At 32.7% G+C, this 16374-nt stretch overlaps 2 protein-coding genes across 6 annotated transcripts in view; both read right to left on the bottom strand.

The window, feature by feature from the left end:
* Positions 1 to 242: 242 nt before the first annotated feature.
* LOC126868280 (leucine-rich repeat protein soc-2-like) lies at positions 243 to 3186 on the bottom strand. Of its 4 annotated transcripts, XM_050623599.1 has the most exons (5): positions 2908 to 3186; positions 1367 to 2705; positions 1057 to 1232; positions 870 to 937; positions 243 to 637 (listed from the first exon to the last, which is right to left on the bottom strand). In XM_050623599.1, the coding sequence occupies exons 2-5, from the start codon at positions 2678 to 2680 to the stop codon at positions 456 to 458; spliced, it is 1740 nt and encodes a 579-aa protein (XP_050479556.1). In that variant the 5' UTR covers positions 2681 to 2705; positions 2908 to 3186; the 3' UTR covers positions 243 to 455. The 4 variants fall into 4 exon arrangements, with proteins under 4 accessions (XP_050479556.1, XP_050479564.1, XP_050479546.1 ...); XM_050623607.1 differs by lacking the exon at positions 2908 to 3186 and having other exon boundaries at positions 1057 to 1229; positions 1367 to 2901; XM_050623589.1 differs by lacking the exon at positions 2908 to 3186 and having other exon boundaries at positions 1367 to 2901.
* Positions 3187 to 3192: 6 nt separating this feature from the next.
* Positions 3193 to 16374, bottom strand: part of LOC126868356 (class A basic helix-loop-helix protein 15-like) — a 33886-nt gene continuing 20704 nt past the window's right edge. For both annotated transcript variants that reach the window (XM_050623699.1, XM_050623692.1), the window contains exons 5-6: positions 15247 to 15383; positions 3193 to 9677 (exon numbers count right to left, since the gene is read on the bottom strand). In XM_050623699.1, coding sequence (XP_050479656.1) covers positions 9521 to 9677; positions 15247 to 15383 — 294 coding nt within the window. In that variant the 3' untranslated portion in view covers positions 3193 to 9520. The remainder of the gene's footprint in view (positions 9678 to 15246; positions 15384 to 16374) is intronic.

A 16374-nucleotide genomic window follows, 5' to 3' on the forward strand; every position in this document is an offset into this window, starting at 1 on the left:
TATTCAAATAAACTTATTTTTTAATTAGCAAAAATTATTGTTTATTAATTACGGAATTAATTCCGTAAAATTGCATGAAAATGTAATTTTGTGAATTATTGCAATTATATAAAAATGCAATTTAATTAATTATTTACTTAGTCTAGAGATCTCAGTAACAGCCTCATTTGTTTTTCTGTAATTGAAATAAGATTATGCAAGTAATTAAATGATGAAACATAAGAATAAAGAAAGTCAATGACTCAATTACTAAAATTTCTTTCTTCTCACAGTAAGCTATTTAACACTTTGGAAGTACCCTCTATGACAGGGTTATCCTGTTAAACATATTTAACTTAGAAGATATTTAATTATTCCATATCCTCTTAATTTAAAATATGTCATTTAGAAACGTATAATTTAAAAAGGACTTAAAAGTATAATCTTCAAATCAGATGCTGTTTCACTATTTTAATTCAGGCATCTTCGAATTGACCTTCCTCATAGCTTGATTGCCTAACTATAGCTCCACATTCTAACATCTTGCTAACTCGTGTCTGAACTCTGCTTTCGTGAAAGTCCGCAGGACGATATATTTCTTGATATGGTTGATAAAACGTCAACGGGGGATAATATCGTTTCTTTGGTTTTCTACATTCTGAAAATAAGATATATCGCTAATTTATATAATCTTTAGTCTCTTTGACACATGATTATAATCACGATATATAAATTTTTCATAAATTAATGAAAATGAAGTATACTTCTTTAAATGAAATTTCATACGTGTTTTAAAATGCATTCGGTTTAACAATCGATACATCCATACAATTTTAATTAAATTCTTATCATGCAAAAAGAATTATTAAGTTCATATAATTTTGTTTTACCGTGGGGATCAAATTCGTCGGCCGAATCTTCCGAAATATACCAACGTTTAGTATATATATCGTCTACTCTGAAATAAAAATAATATTTTAGTAGAAAGAAAATTCAATGTAATAATGTATGATTTATATGTTACTCAATAATTCACATATATAGCTAAGATTTCTGCAAATATTATTTTCAACTTACGAGTTCCAAGAACACTCTGAATTACTATCAGAAGAGCTCGGCAATGGGAAGGTGTTTGAATTATCCACAAACATTTTCAATTTGTGTGCGCTGCGGGATCTACTACCAAGTATGGAATCCATCCAATAATTTCTCAAAACTGCTCTCATATTTTTGTAGCGAGGAAACCTAGGCTGCTATTGATTAAATTCATTAATATAGAAAACCCATAGTAATTTTTTGAAAATAAGTGAAGTCAACTGTTGAATTGATTTTAAATGAAATCTGGCTTCGTTTCACCTACAAAATTGTGTTTCTTTTATACTCTTACCAGTATATGTTCAGTTGAGAAGTAATTTTGTTCTAGATCCATTCCTTTCAAATTTCGAAAGAACAGTACTACTATTGGTAATACTTCAAATTCATTATTGTACAGATCTATATATTCCAGATTGTACAATGATTTCATACTCAAAGGTAATTTAACCAATTGATTGTGACATAGCTTTAACTCTCTTAGGGATGTTAATTTTCCAAAATTCTTAGGAAGAGTTTTCAAGTGGTTGTTGTCTATTATTAATGTAATCAAATTCTTCAAAGTACAAATTTCTTTAGGTAAGAAGAAAATATTATTACAGCTTAAGTTTAAGTTAATTAGATTAAAAAATTTGTTTATTGTTTTGGGTACTTGTGGAAGCCCTGTGCTCTGTATGTCAAGTACTTTAAGACTACACAGACTTTCTTTTTTATTAATGGGTATAGTTGGGAAATAATTTTGGTAAAGCACTTTTGTATTTCCAAGTACTAACTCTTCAAGATTTATCATTCCAGCGATTATGAATTCAACAATCTTGCTATTGAGATCGCACTGTTTCATAAATAATTTTTTAACATAGCATCTGGATGTCCTCGTTGGCTGATGGAACGTTTCAAACCTTGTTTTATTCAGTGACACCGTTTCAAGCTTCTTGTAGCCGGAGCACAATATCCAGTTTGGAAATGAGGGACAGATATCATTTTCTTCTGCATAAAATGTGGTTAAATTAGTACTCTTGGGATAGACATCTAAGTTTACATAATTATTTTGTGAGAACTCAAGGATTTGCAAACTTTCCATTCCTCTGGCTATACAATTTGGAATCTTTTTAAATTTATTGGTGCTGAGATGACAAACTTTTAACTGATTTAATTTTGCATATGAATTTGGAAGATCCTTTAATTGATTTACGCTTAAAGATAAAGTCTCTAATTTTGATAAATTTCCTAAATTACATGGAACATATTTGATTTTATTTCCAGAAGCCCATAATTTCTCGAGATTATACAATTCACAAATTACATTTGGGAGTGTTGAAAATTGATTACTATTTAAATTTAAAGATACCAGACTCTTTAGCATGTTAAGAGATTTTGGTAAACCACGAAGGCGACTATTGCTCAAATCTAGATCAACAAGTTTTGATACGTATTCAATAAATCCGTTAGGAAGACTGTGTAAGCTGTTTTGTGAGAAAGATACATTTTCAATAATTTCTTTTCCTGTCATATTTGTGATTTGATTATTAGTTTCTTGAGCCGATGATGTTTTTAATTCATCGTCAGAAGATGTTTCATTTGCTGCAGCACTGTCTTTTGACAAATCCATTGAGTCCACTGTTTCTGTATTACCTCTAACAAACAATTCAAAATAATATTTTATATACTTTATATTTATTGTGAACTGTAAACTTTATGTAAAATTATATTATTTACACTATATCTTTGTTACATAAAATTCAGTTAAAACATTTTAACAGGTCAAAATAAAGGTCAAGTGATGTGTATACAGAATTCTATAAGAAAGATATTAGGTTTTTATATATCAACATTTACCTTAACTTAATAGCTAAGTACCTAGTAATATTTCATTTAATTTTAATTCCTAACTGATGTTTCACATAAAAAAAGACACTAATAAACCGAAAATTATAATATACTAAATTGGTTAAGATAGAAGAAGGAACAGATTTTTGTTATATTCAATATAAATATAACCTAATAGAAAGTAACACTTTCAATTACAAGTCTATATAGATTTCATGTTAATATTTCCAAAAAAATTCATTACTATTTAGATACTAATTAAAGCTTGTAATTAGAAAATAAATACTGAAATACCTAACTCAAAAAAATGTTGTTAGTAAGTTTACAAAATTACTAGTCAACAGTAAACAATATAACACGTTTTCACCATTAATTTCTACATATGTCAGGTTAATCACATAGATTACACAGAAAGGTTATTCAAAATTGAATTAACGATCATTTTTGTCATATTAGATAATATTTACGAATAACACACAGTTTTTTAAAAAGCATGTGAATTCATTTCGCAAAAGTGTATAAATTTTATAAATGAGATATTAAACTCAAATATAATTTAAAACGATTAAATTGTAATGCTAAAAATAAAAACCAATATATGTATTTATATTGATATAAAATTTTATATTTCTGAATAAAAAGGCTACAAAATAAAAAGACATTTTTTTTTACGTAAAACAGGGCTTGCAGAGGCCAGCTCATTTTATTTAGGAGGCTTATATTTCTGTTTTGTACACAATGTATACGTATATATATATATATATACATACATATATATATATATATGTATATTTAATGCGCTGTATACAATCTTTAGAACGTCGTCAAAGTTTTTTTCACGTAATATTTTGCCCATATATTCCATTTCGCGTTTCAGTGGTGAGATTTACATATTTATGTCAAACAAAATCGACGCTAGAAACTTCAAATTCTTTTCTTCATAGCTATTTCCAAGTTTCGTCAAAGTTTCTTTCGTCTGACTATAAAATAATCCTTTTCTTCTTCGTGTACAAAATCAAGGAAGTTCCATTTAGAACATTAAAAGATGAATACATGCCGTAGAAAATTGCACCCTGTTATTTTCAGAAATTAAGTACCTTAGTAATATTAACGAACGAGACTGATTCGCTTAAAAGTTCGTTTGCATACCGTTTTATATCGCAAGACATATGAGCGCGTATTTTATGCGTGTTGAAATGTTAGATGAATAGTGGTTGTTCGATCGAGGGAGAATATGTTTCGAAAAATTCCTTTAGTATCTACATACAAGTATATTATGCTTTGCGTGTAATATTCGATCAACGTATCATCTATTTGTTACCGTATTCACAAAATTTTCCCCTCGTTCGTCTATGTACGTACGCTAGTAAAATTCTGTAACTCGTTATCAGACCCGAACAAAATAGCATTCGGAATAGAAACAGGAAGAAATGACGGTCGATTCGTATGTTCAGTTACGATCAATTTTCAAGAAAATACGATGTATCGATTATCGAATGAGAAGCACAGGAAACTTTGCGCGTGATTACTTTCTATTTCAAATACTATTTTTACTCAGTTCCTTTCATTGTTAACGATAAATAACATCATGACCCATGTTCATCATGATACAAAGAGTTCGCGTATGTGCGCCGATCGACTCGAAATGACAAGAATTGTACTAACGTGACATTAAACTACAGCAATAAAATATTAATAATATTAATAATTATATTAATAATAATAATAATTAATAATAATAATACAAATCGTAGAGTAATCATAGCGATAACAATAATATGGTGCGCAATATAATCTAATATGTGGCATAGGAATATGTTTTTTTCTCTTGAATTACGCAATTCTGATCGTGAGTATGAAATTGTAATGGATGGTAAATGTGTATCACCGTTAGCTTCGATCGTTATATTCCTTCGAAAGAGCACAATTACATTTAGAGAACCATGAAAAATATGGCGTGGAACTTCTTCATACTTTCTATCGTTAACGTTAAATTCGGTTTTAAGATTGCACGATATACATATATATTGGTTCTTTCTGGGATTTTTTCAACGAACAAAAACGCAAGAAAGAAAGGAAGTAGAGAAGAGTTAGCATTCATACGTATCCTAAACGAAAAATATCAATTCGCGATAATTTCATTTTGTTTCTTACATACGAAAGGAAGTTCCCGCATTTGAGACTCATCATTGTAAGACAATATATTTCCGTTTCTCGCGACGTTCGTGTCCATTATTTAATCGTATGCTTATATACGTGTGCGCAAACTCTTCGTGCACGTACGTGCCTTTCTGTGTTTGTACATTACATCCGGATTAGTCGTACACATTCAATTATTTCTTAGATATCGTAGATATAACAAACATACTCGCGAGAGGAAAAACTTTCCAGTATGAAAATGTAACGATGAAATCGAACAATTTTTTTGATTATTAGCTGCCATCGATATTTTTCATTAATCTCATACAGTTTTTCAATCCTGAACAATTTTATGTAATCATTGATCCGTAAAATGTTAGTATCGCGTGAAGATTTATGCTAAATTAATTACATAGAGTGATAAATAATTTTTAGGTACTATTCTAATAGTATCTAATTTAATAGTCCCGATTTTAATGGCAATATCCATGCACGATCTAAATTATTTGAAATATCAAGTTAGTTCACGTTGATTTGAGAATTGAATTCGTAGAGATTCTTTCTCTCCGAGTTTAAAGAGAAATTTAGATTTTTGGTAGTTTTGTAAGTATTGCGGTTATAGATGAACAAAGTAGAGGGAGAAGAAGAAGAAGAAGAGAGAGAGAGAAAGAGAGAGAAAGAGAGAAATTCGTTTTCGATTTCTTTCGACTACGACTAAATTTTTTCTCTTTAGATCCGATATCTGCAGATAACTATGATTACAATAAAAATGCAGATAGTTACTAAACGAGATAAAAGACTGACTCTTTAAGTCTATAGAAATTAAAAAAGAACATTAAATTTTCTACCGTTCTACTACTTTCATTTTTTAAATTAGATCTTCGATAAAACTTTTTATTCGGTAGACCAAGAAATAAGTGATTGTGCACTTTTGAATCGAATACAATGTACATAATATATACTCCGTTACATTTGTATACATATCTACATATGCATATATTGTTTCTTACGTTCTTTTTCTTTCGACGATACATGTACAAACGCACAACCGCTGTGCGTGTATACACACGACTGCACGCAAATGCGTATGCAGAATATGGTCACTTATAAAACTCTTTCGTTTAGAAAATATATTTTCATACATACATATATATATATATAATATAATTATATATAACATATATATATATATAATTATGTTATAGATAATTTTGCGTATGTGTGTACATATACATAATATATACTACATAGAAACATAACTCAAGTACCTATATATACATTCTTCTTTTTTATATTTACTCGTATCTTATGGTACTTAATCGCGTATATCCTTGAAAACCATTATTAAGTGGATATGATCGATGCTCTCGAAACGTATAATTTTTTCTATTATAGTTAAAAATGAGGAAAATCAAGGAAACAATATAAAAGTGGTGATGCGATACGATGAAATATTTAAACTATTTCTGATTTTCTCTTTTCGAATGTTTCGTGCTCGGTCAATATGTTAAATGAAAATCATAGCGACACTATTAATTACTAAGGATTTAACATGCATATCACTTTCTTATATAGTAATCGTATATTACGTCAAACAGAGCTGGAAGCTTCACACACACAAATATAAAGTTCGTTTGTATTTAAATTTCGACAGAGCGATATCACTCTTTTATAACATTCTTTTGTGCATGATTTAGGCATCGTAATATGATCTATAGATCGAAGTACATAATATATCGTAACAATTAGAGTAGTCGCGTTTTCTTTTCCTTTACATCAGGAGAGCTATTAGTTTCGTAGAAAGTTAAGGAAGAAATATTTACGAAACTTTCGAATCAAGCATTAATAAAAGGAAGACGATCCGACAGTTTTAACGATAGAAACAGTGAAATTTTTATCAGACACTGCTATAATTCTCTAATATATTCAGGCCATTCGAAGCATCACAAATTTATATATTAAGTAGTTAAAACTGACACAAATTCTTAGACGTATGTATGTAGCTTGATTTTCTTTTATACGAAGTAATGTCAACGTTTCACTCGAATTATATTCAACCTCGTCAGAGGTCCAAGAATGCAGTTTTAATTTGACAATCGGACCTCTGATCAGGTCAATTGGAATACTGACGAAACGTTCAAGTCATTTTACGAGAAGACGCAGCTCACGTTTGAAACTTTCTAACAGTTTTGAAAAATCCAGACTGCACGAGTCACGAGGACTATCTATAAATTTCTAATTCTTCTTTTCATTTTTTTCGGTAGAAACGCTGATTTCAGCGCAAGGCAAGTATCACAATTTTCAGACGTACGCGTAACATCCGGATTCTCGTTAAATTCGTTCACCTTCGCTAATTTTACTTTCACTTGGTCGTGAAACCTATTCGTTAACTTCAACGCATAGAATTCAGCTATGCACGACGACCACTTTACGCGCAATCGAACAGTAATCGTACGAAAAACATCGAAAGGAAGCGACTGTTGGCGCTCGAATCGCTAAAAAAAAAAAAGTAAGAAAAGGAGACAAGTACAAAAAAAAAAAAAAAAAAATAAAAGAAAAAAAGAGAAGGAAACATCCTCGAGTTTAAAGCGAAAGATGAAAATCGTGCGCGACTAGTTTCGTGCATCGACCGTGAACATTATCGATTAAATGCATCGTCCGCTCTTTTACCGAAGAGAGAAGCGCAAACTTCGTGGAGTCGATCGTACGAAGCTAGTCGAAGCGTGTGTATCTCGCCTTTCAGCGAGATCTGGTAACTTAAGTCGATGTCTCTGGTCCCCGTTCTCGAGATAATACAGTAAATTATTATATTATCACATTCGTGATTAATATACATCGCATTAATCACCAACGTGCTAATATCAACACACGTATATATTAATATATATATATGTAATATGTATATGTCTAAGGTACGCGTTATTTTTCGAAGTCCGTGTCTTCAGATATACTTACGCCCATTTCTTTCTACTCGATTCAGACATTAAACGGAGCCCTTTGCTTTTTCGTATATTATTTTCGTTACTATTCTCTTACTGTTACTACCACTAATATCATTCTCCTCTTGTCATTTTTATTTCTATTAACAATTTACCCACTTGCATAGTTATTGACACGAGAATCGCTTAAAATTTCTCATTTGGAATTTTTAAACGTCATTACGTTCCGATCAAAATCATTTGGCAGTAGTAACAGAGAGTTTTAAAGGAAATATTTTAACTTTCGAAGCGGTGCGTTCCGTTTGATGCGTAAACCGCGTTAAACGAACCGAATATATTTTTTTTTTTACCGCGGTCACTTCCATCTTTTTCGTTCGTTGTTGCTCTGCAGCGGTCAACGGCTGTCGTGTGTCGTCCTGTTTCGATCGTCTCTTCCGGAGATGGCTCGTTCCGGCCCGTTCCGGCCTAACGAACGTCCCCATCGGTTTCTATTCAACTTGCAGCCCGTAGACGATTACCACAAAGAAACAAAAAAGTATTTAGCACAGTGTCGCGTGTTGCACGGTGTGCAACGAGGTTCTAATACGAAATTCTATCACAGTTTCTCACACTTTATATCTTTTTATTTTTCATCGAGTCGCAATCTGATCGTTTATCGTTGTCGATGCGATCCGATCTTACGGCGTCGACCTCGAAATCCTTCAAATTCCAGCCAAGCATCGTGCGAATCTTCCAATCTTCTCTCGAATTATCTTCTTTCAAACAATCGCGAATCTCAAGCAGAGCAGTAAAGCTCGCTCCCTTTCTATTTCTTTCGATCGTTTCGAACCAACTAAACTATCTCGATGTTTGCTCGTTCCTCGTTTCTGTTCGGATACCTTTGGCACGTGATTAATACATTGAAAATGGGCACAACGATGGTACGGATCCGTGACAATCGATACAGTCTCAGCCACTTTGCATCGGTGTCGCTTGTGGTCGAAAGATCGAGGTGTTTCAAGGTAACGGGCCGATGTCACCGGAAAAAGGAGGAGAAAAAGTTCGCGACAAAGAGAAAAGAAAAAAAAAGAGACGAAGAAGCAGAGAATTCTGCAGCCGGACTGGCCGTGAAGTCAGTCTTTTTTTCTTTTTCTGTCATCCTCGCACCTTGTTGGCCTTCGAAAGATCTCCAGAGGTCGACCTTGGACGGATCATTTCGTAAAAGCCGAATTGCATCTTCTTCGATAAATCTCGAGTGGCTATTTAACACGATCGTTTCGACGACGATGATTCTCTCTTAGCTTTCCCGTTCCTCTTTTACTTAGGTTCGATGAAGCCTTCTTTTCTTTTCTTCTTTTTCTTTTTTTCTTTTCTTGTCACTGTCGTTATCTATGGATTTCTCTTTTCTTTTTTACTCCTTTTAATTTACGAAGCTTTAAGATTCATGGCCGATTCTCTTTTTCTTCACGGTTCGTTACCAGAAGACAGCCTTAAAACGAAGTTTAGCTTCATCGAACTGGGATTTGTCAACGAGGATCGATCATTTTCGCACGCAATTGGGCCAGCTACGGTATCCTGCGCTCTAAATCTTCATGAAGTAGGCTATTGTTGTTAGTTTCGTGCATCGATGCTGGAGATGCTTCTTCCGGTTGTTCACCGCCACTTAATTCTAATTGGCCTGTGCTGTCGCCGCTGCTAGAGCCACACTCGCCATCGACGAATCTGAAATTCAATTGTCTCGTGTTATTTTAATTGCTCTCTGTTTTCGTAACAGCCCCTTGCCCGCCAAAGGGATTTCCAGACAGAGCGTATGACGTACGATTGGAATGTAATTATCGACATAATACGATTGTTCTGTTGTAAATTTAGTTAACTCCATATCGAAGCTGGTATTTATAATTGCTTTGCTAATTATCATTGTAGCTGTTATTGTTTCAATGTTATTTTTAAACTTGTTGCAATATTCTCGAATATTTTAATAACATCACAGCATATAATTATAGTATTTAAATAGTTCTCCGACATTTAATCACACGTTAGATATCAGAAGAATATAACGTACACTACCGTCTATAAATATCTAGCGCAAATCAATCAATAGGACGATATTCTCGATCGAAAAACATTTTCCTATTATTAATTCTTCCTTCTCTTCCCATCTATGGAATCAAACGTTCTGCAAAATTTAAATCGTAACCAGGAATATTTCTGTAGTGTACAAGTTCTTTATGTATCTGTAACGAGTAGCTGATACTTTACAAAATCTATATAAATGTTTAGAAAATGGTTCGAGACACATATTTCAATTGTTCGAAGACCCAAATACCGTACAAATGTATTTGATACGTCAACTTTCATAAATCTTTAATTATATCGCTCTTTCGTTTATATTAATTAATATTAACTGTTATTTCGATCAATATCTGCTAATTGTATATGATTGCTCGAGATAAGATCAAAGGCCAAAATTATATTAAAGAGTTCCATTTCAAGCGTATTTTATATCTTTGTAATAATTTGGAATTGTTCAAGTATTTATGGACGGTAGTGTATTCGATATAGCAATATTTTTTAACGACCAAAGAGCTGAATAATTCTCTGTGAAATGCAAAACATTCGAGTGGGCGATCCTATTGATATTTCGAGTAGTGCGTGGCTAGTGGTACTAGCTAATTTACTTTCTATTTTACAGAGAAACAATTTAAACGCGTTCGCTAGTTTAAATGTCTCGTGTATGTACATATTTGCAGTTTTTGCGTTCAATCGATTGAGATATAAAGTTCATGGTCTTTCGAAGTCTCTAAAATGAATATCGTATACGCAGAGTGAATTATCAGAAACAAAATATTAAAGTGTTTTATTTTCTTTATAAGAGATACAGGGAAATATTAAGAGCAACGTTTAAACGAAGCACAAAGTGTTCTTGCTTGCTTTCGAAAGGTCTATCTCTTTCAGACTAAAAAATAAACTAAACTATCGTCGATATTTTATTAGAAATAAAGTTATACTTTTTTTCTCACTTTTGTAAGAGAAAAATTGAACGTCTCACGATAATTATTAACACTTACTTCCTTTATTCGTTAAAAAGGGTAAACAGTGAAAATAATAACGTACTAAAGTAATAAATAAATAATAAGGAAAGTCAATAAAAAATAGTTGATTTAATCAGAAATAAAAGCTTTGAAATAAAATACTAGCGAAAAAAGTCGAAAGAAATAACATTTTACAAAGTTATTTAACTTTTATCTCAAGTACTTATTCGGATATCTTTAATACGACGAGAGATAATTATGCGTTTTATTTCTGGTGTATTATTCCGTGTATTTACTACTCTCAGTCCGATAGATCTTGTAGCGTCTTAAAGGGCATTTTAAAACATTTTCAGTAGACAGAACGCTAATAGAAAATTCGATGATATTTCCAACAATTTACGAATTACGAACAAGATTCGATAGCTTCGCATTGTGACGATATCTCTCCTCTCGGAATAGAACAATTTCATTAAATCGAATTATGTTTAAATCGTACTAAATTACTATTCCTAATTTGCGAGCATTATATATACCATATATAACGTATCTCATAGTTTATTAACGTTATTTGCATGTTACGATACGACGCTGCTTTCAGACGCAATGAATCACAATGCAATTAATTACCTTGGCCTTGTGACGCTCACACGAGAAAGAAAAAAAACGTAAGCATGAAAGAAACAGCATCGCGTCACTATCTTTTGTTTTCTTAGTCAATGTACCGTTGATGAGGCCTGTTTTTGTGGCAAAGACAGGCTGTTGGCTCTACTCCAACGACTGAGAGATAAATCGAGTTGTCGTGATTTAACGCGGTTACCGAAAACACTTTCGAATTTCTCTTCGTTAATTATTCCGGATTTGGGTACGAATTGTACGATGCTTGCGAGAGATGTCTTCTTTTATTGAACACGCGACAGAGGCAAGAGGAGGGGGGCGGCTCTGTAAATTATGGATGTTAAAAAAATCGAACTCGTTCTCGATTTCACGCTAAATATTTATTGGCGAATTTCTTTTAAACGGTCATCTTTTAAAATTGTGAAACGAAGTTTGTACATGTCGACCGACCAACTTTTGATATTTTCCAATATTTACTGACACTGCATTACAACCTCGATGCCTATGATGCAATTAAGCTGACACGATGCCACTATCTTGCCCGTTATCTTACAATGTTATCTTATAATTTCGATGTTGACCAAGTGTTTTCCCTCGCATCTTTCTCGCTTTTTCTTTTTCCTTTTTCGCCAACGATCGAACAAATCTTTGTGTCATCGCATCGAACAATGTCCTGAGCAATCCTGAGATTGTCGATGAAACATCGATCGATCATCCGAGGAAAGGAAGAGCAGAAAAAAAAACAGAGAAGCATTCGATTTTTGTATATTTGCAAAATCGATAAATTTCGCCGGAGAAGAATTTCAAAGTCAAAAATTAAGCAAAGCGTTAATCGGTGTTTAGTTTATTCGTGGCAGAAGGAAAGATAATGCCAGTAAGACGAGTATTCCGACAGCGGATAAAGCAAAGGTCGCCGATAAAATTGCTGTCTTTGCTTTCGAATGTCGATTCGATATCGGCGAATGTTAACGTTAATAAATAATAACGAATAATATTCTATTTATCTTGAACGTGGTCGGCTAGCAAATATATATATATATATATATATATATATATATATATATATATATATATTTATATATATATATATATATTTATATATATATATATATTTATATATATACAGGGTGGTTGGTAATTGGTGGTACAAGCGGAAAGGGGCTGATTCTACGCGAAAAAAGAAGTCGAAAATATAGAATACAAATTTTTCGTTTGAGTCTTTGTTTTCGAGAAAATCGACTTTGAATTTTCGCTCGGTACGCGTGCACTTTATCGCGTCTCGTTATAACGAATCTCACTGTAGATTTTTAAAAAAATTAAAAAAAGAAGAAATTTAAAAAATTGTTATTTTATATTTTCGACTTCTTTTTTCGCGTAGAATCACCCCCTTTCCGCTTGTACCACCAGTTACCAACCACCCTGTATATATATACATACGGAAAGTTCGAATTAGATAAAACGCGAATCCGATGTTAATGAAGACATTTCGATTGCACCATTTAGGGTTCAGCGAGCGCAATCGCCGTGAAATGTGAAATTTGTGGCAACGAGTCGCAGTACGATCGGAATATAAATGTTCATGTAACTAATTTGCTTGGTATGTACAGCTTCTATCGGAATTAACAACCACTGCTCGCTGTTCGTTTTGCAAGTAGAAGATAATGTCACGGCAACGGATATTTACAATCAATGAAAGAAGGTCGGGGGAATTCGGAGATTAACTGATAGAGAGGTTTGTAAAATCCTCATTCGTGTTGAAAAATCAGAATTTCCTGAATGCACTTGGAAAGACAGAAAGTTTGTGTCATTTTTATAACGAAATAAGCGAAATGAATATTTTTAATCGATTACTTAATGATTATCTTATTTGACCTTAATTGATTCATTTTTGATGGTAGAACTATAAATCGTAGCAATATAATTGTTCTTCATTTTGATCTTTATCTTCGTATTTATGAATATCTTTTGATATTCGAAACGATATTTTCGGCTGCGTCTTTATCGCTTTATAAAATGATGTAATGAATTTCATACATAACGTACACGCGTTAAGAAAAGTAATTCACCTGATTCGAATTTTTGACGAGTATTTTACGTGTTCGAATTTAACCGTATAAAATTCTTACTTTAATCTCTGTCTTTATACAGTCTTCCCATTTTTGATAACGATTAAACGACCATGTCAGATTCGAGTATTTGTAACACGGAATTAAGCCATTTAAATTTCGCTAGAATAATTCCTGTTTCATTACTCATCGAGAGCATACAACGGAAGTTTAATTTACCCAGAATAACTATTTATAATTTATAATTATTTACTTTACTTACAATTTACTGGATAGGTACTTATCTGTATTAAACTGTATCGTTAATTATTTATTCGTAAGTTTTTAATAGAAAATTTGAAAATTAATTCTTACTGCATACGATCAAAACTTCCTACGGAAATTTCAATGAAAAACCATATGTATAATAATGTCACGAAGAAACTGATCGTGTCTTTGTTAATACCGAGACTATATCGATACAAAAGATTTGACGTATCTGCTAATAATTTGTTAAATGGATTCAAAAGAAGAATGCTGTAACCCTATTTGAAATTATATCGTAGTCTTCGATTAGTGGGATGGAATGATAAACAGGAAAGGAGCAAGATATTTGGAAATATGTAAGTATGCGAGTGCAACGGACGAGAAAGCATCGAGGCGTTGAAAGAACGGTGAAAATAAAGAAAAAGCGGTGCATCTTTGACCGTTTAATGGCAATCGGACGTTGTACTCTAACTCGGTTACATCGACGTACACGACATTCGAAACGCCTCTTGCAAAAGTCGATTATTTAAAGAATTTCCAAATCTCACCCACCAACGTGTGATATTTGAAATTATCGTTGAACCCATCCTATCGAATTGCCCTAGATACAGAGAGTCTCGTTTTAAATTCCAGATTAAGGAAACTCTAAATAAAAGTCTCAACTGCTTTGATGACCACAGGTTTTCTTTCTTCTGAAAGACGCGACGTTACATAACAAGATCTAATCCTCGTAATATTTTCAATCTTTATTATCCTCACTGACTATACGCAATTGACGTGATGTTAAAACATATAAAAAAAGAAAAAAAAAGGAAAAGAAATGTGTGCATTAAAACCATGCCTTCGACTTGAACCGCGAAAATCCATTTAATAATTAATTGAAATATAAATGAAGTACATACATATAAAATACAGAATTCTTACGATATAACAAAGGAGGAGTACCAAAGAGAAATATTTTAACGACTGTTCTACTTTTTTTTCTAACGTATAGAATGTGTCCAACGTGACACACAAGCTGTCGTTACACTAGAAACTAGAAAATAAGTTATTACGCTTCGAGTGGCATTTTAAAATACGAAATTTGAATATCTCTACGGGCATTATCTTTATCAACAGGTTACGTTTACCGTGGATTAGCGCTCAGGTAAAACATAATCACGCGATAGTCTCGAAGTTAACCAAGTGTAATTGATTTGCCGCAGAGATGTCTTATTTTCTTTTATCGATAATCGCGATTCTGTCCTTCTGCTTTCATTTTTATCTTTTTTTTCTATTATTACGTACATTCCTTTTAAACGAACTCGCGTACGAATTGATAAAACTACTTACGTATACGGTTGCTCCTCGCCACGCATTTCACATATGACGTTTGTCAGGGCCATTATGTAATTCTTGGCCAACGTAAGCGTCTCTATTTTGCTGAGTTTCCTTTCCATTTTTACGTGTGGTATCACTTCGCGTAGTTGCTGAAAATGATAACATTATTCCCGATAAAATCGACACTTCAATTACAATTGAAGTTGTGTATGCCAGAGAAGCCGTATTTATATCGCAGTGAAGATTTCAGAAAAGATTAATAAAATAAAGACACGAGTAAGAATTTATCCATAGAAACCATTTAAACATAGAAAAGTTCCTTGAATTTTTTTATTCTTACAGGGTGTTAATAAATAAATGACATTTGATAAGCTGTGATTTTAGACGATGAAGTAAGTTCACGTACAAAAATGTCGCTTCAAACCTATTTTTCAAATTACCATTCGATTTTACGTTAGAAGTATATTACTAAATAATTATCACGCAGGTTAATGAATCAGCTAACGAACTTTCTTCTCTATCTCACTCATAGTCCATGTTTTTCACTCTGAGGAAGTAAATGATAATTGGATTCCAACTGTCATCAAAGCGAGAAACGCGAAGTGCGAGTGAAATAGAGAGAAAGGTTCGTCAGCCGATTCCTTCCTTAGCTATCAGTATATTTCTGGCTCTAAAACTAAATTCTTTATAATTTGAAACGATAGTTTTGTACATGAACTTTTTTCATTCGTTCAATATTCTTCATATCTATAATCGTATTATAAATATTCAAAATGTTCTCAACACCCTGTACATGTCTACAAGTTTCTATGTCTTACGATATCCATATCTCGTTGTCTGTCTATTTCTCCTCGACCTCTTTGCGGAAAGATGACTTTTGCATAAGGCGATGCAACGAGCTACCATATGAAGTTTACAACTCTGGATTCCCTTATTTCACACCCCACCGCGCGTCTCCGCCCTTAAATAACATCTCAAGTACTACACGAATCGCCCACGCTCACGGCAGATCCGGCACTGACTGGCAACATCTCCTAGATATTACGCTTCTATTATTCCGTTGAACGGAGTATTGTGCGGAGCATGGAAGAAAAAGCCTTTGGGGATATGAAATAATAAGATCGTATTGGAACGAGGTAT

This window comes from Bombus huntii, chromosome 1, assembly GCF_024542735.1.
Source record: "Bombus huntii isolate Logan2020A chromosome 1, iyBomHunt1.1, whole genome shotgun sequence".
Lineage (NCBI taxonomy): Eukaryota > Metazoa > Arthropoda > Insecta > Hymenoptera > Apidae > Bombus > Bombus huntii.

Bases quoted from the DNA above. Each gene is read 5' to 3' on its own strand.
- LOC126868280 (XM_050623599.1), bottom strand. From the start codon at position 2,680: ATGGATTTGTCAAAAGACAGTGCTGCAGCAAATGAAACATCTTCTGAC. The intron at 1,233-1,366 runs GTAAGAGTATAA...TTTAATCAATAG, and splicing joins TCTCAACTGAACATATACTG to CAGCCTAGGTTTCCTCGCTA. The intron at 638-869 runs GTAAAACAAAAT...TCTTATTTTCAG, and splicing joins CGACGAATTTGATCCCCACG to AATGTAGAAAACCAAAGAAA.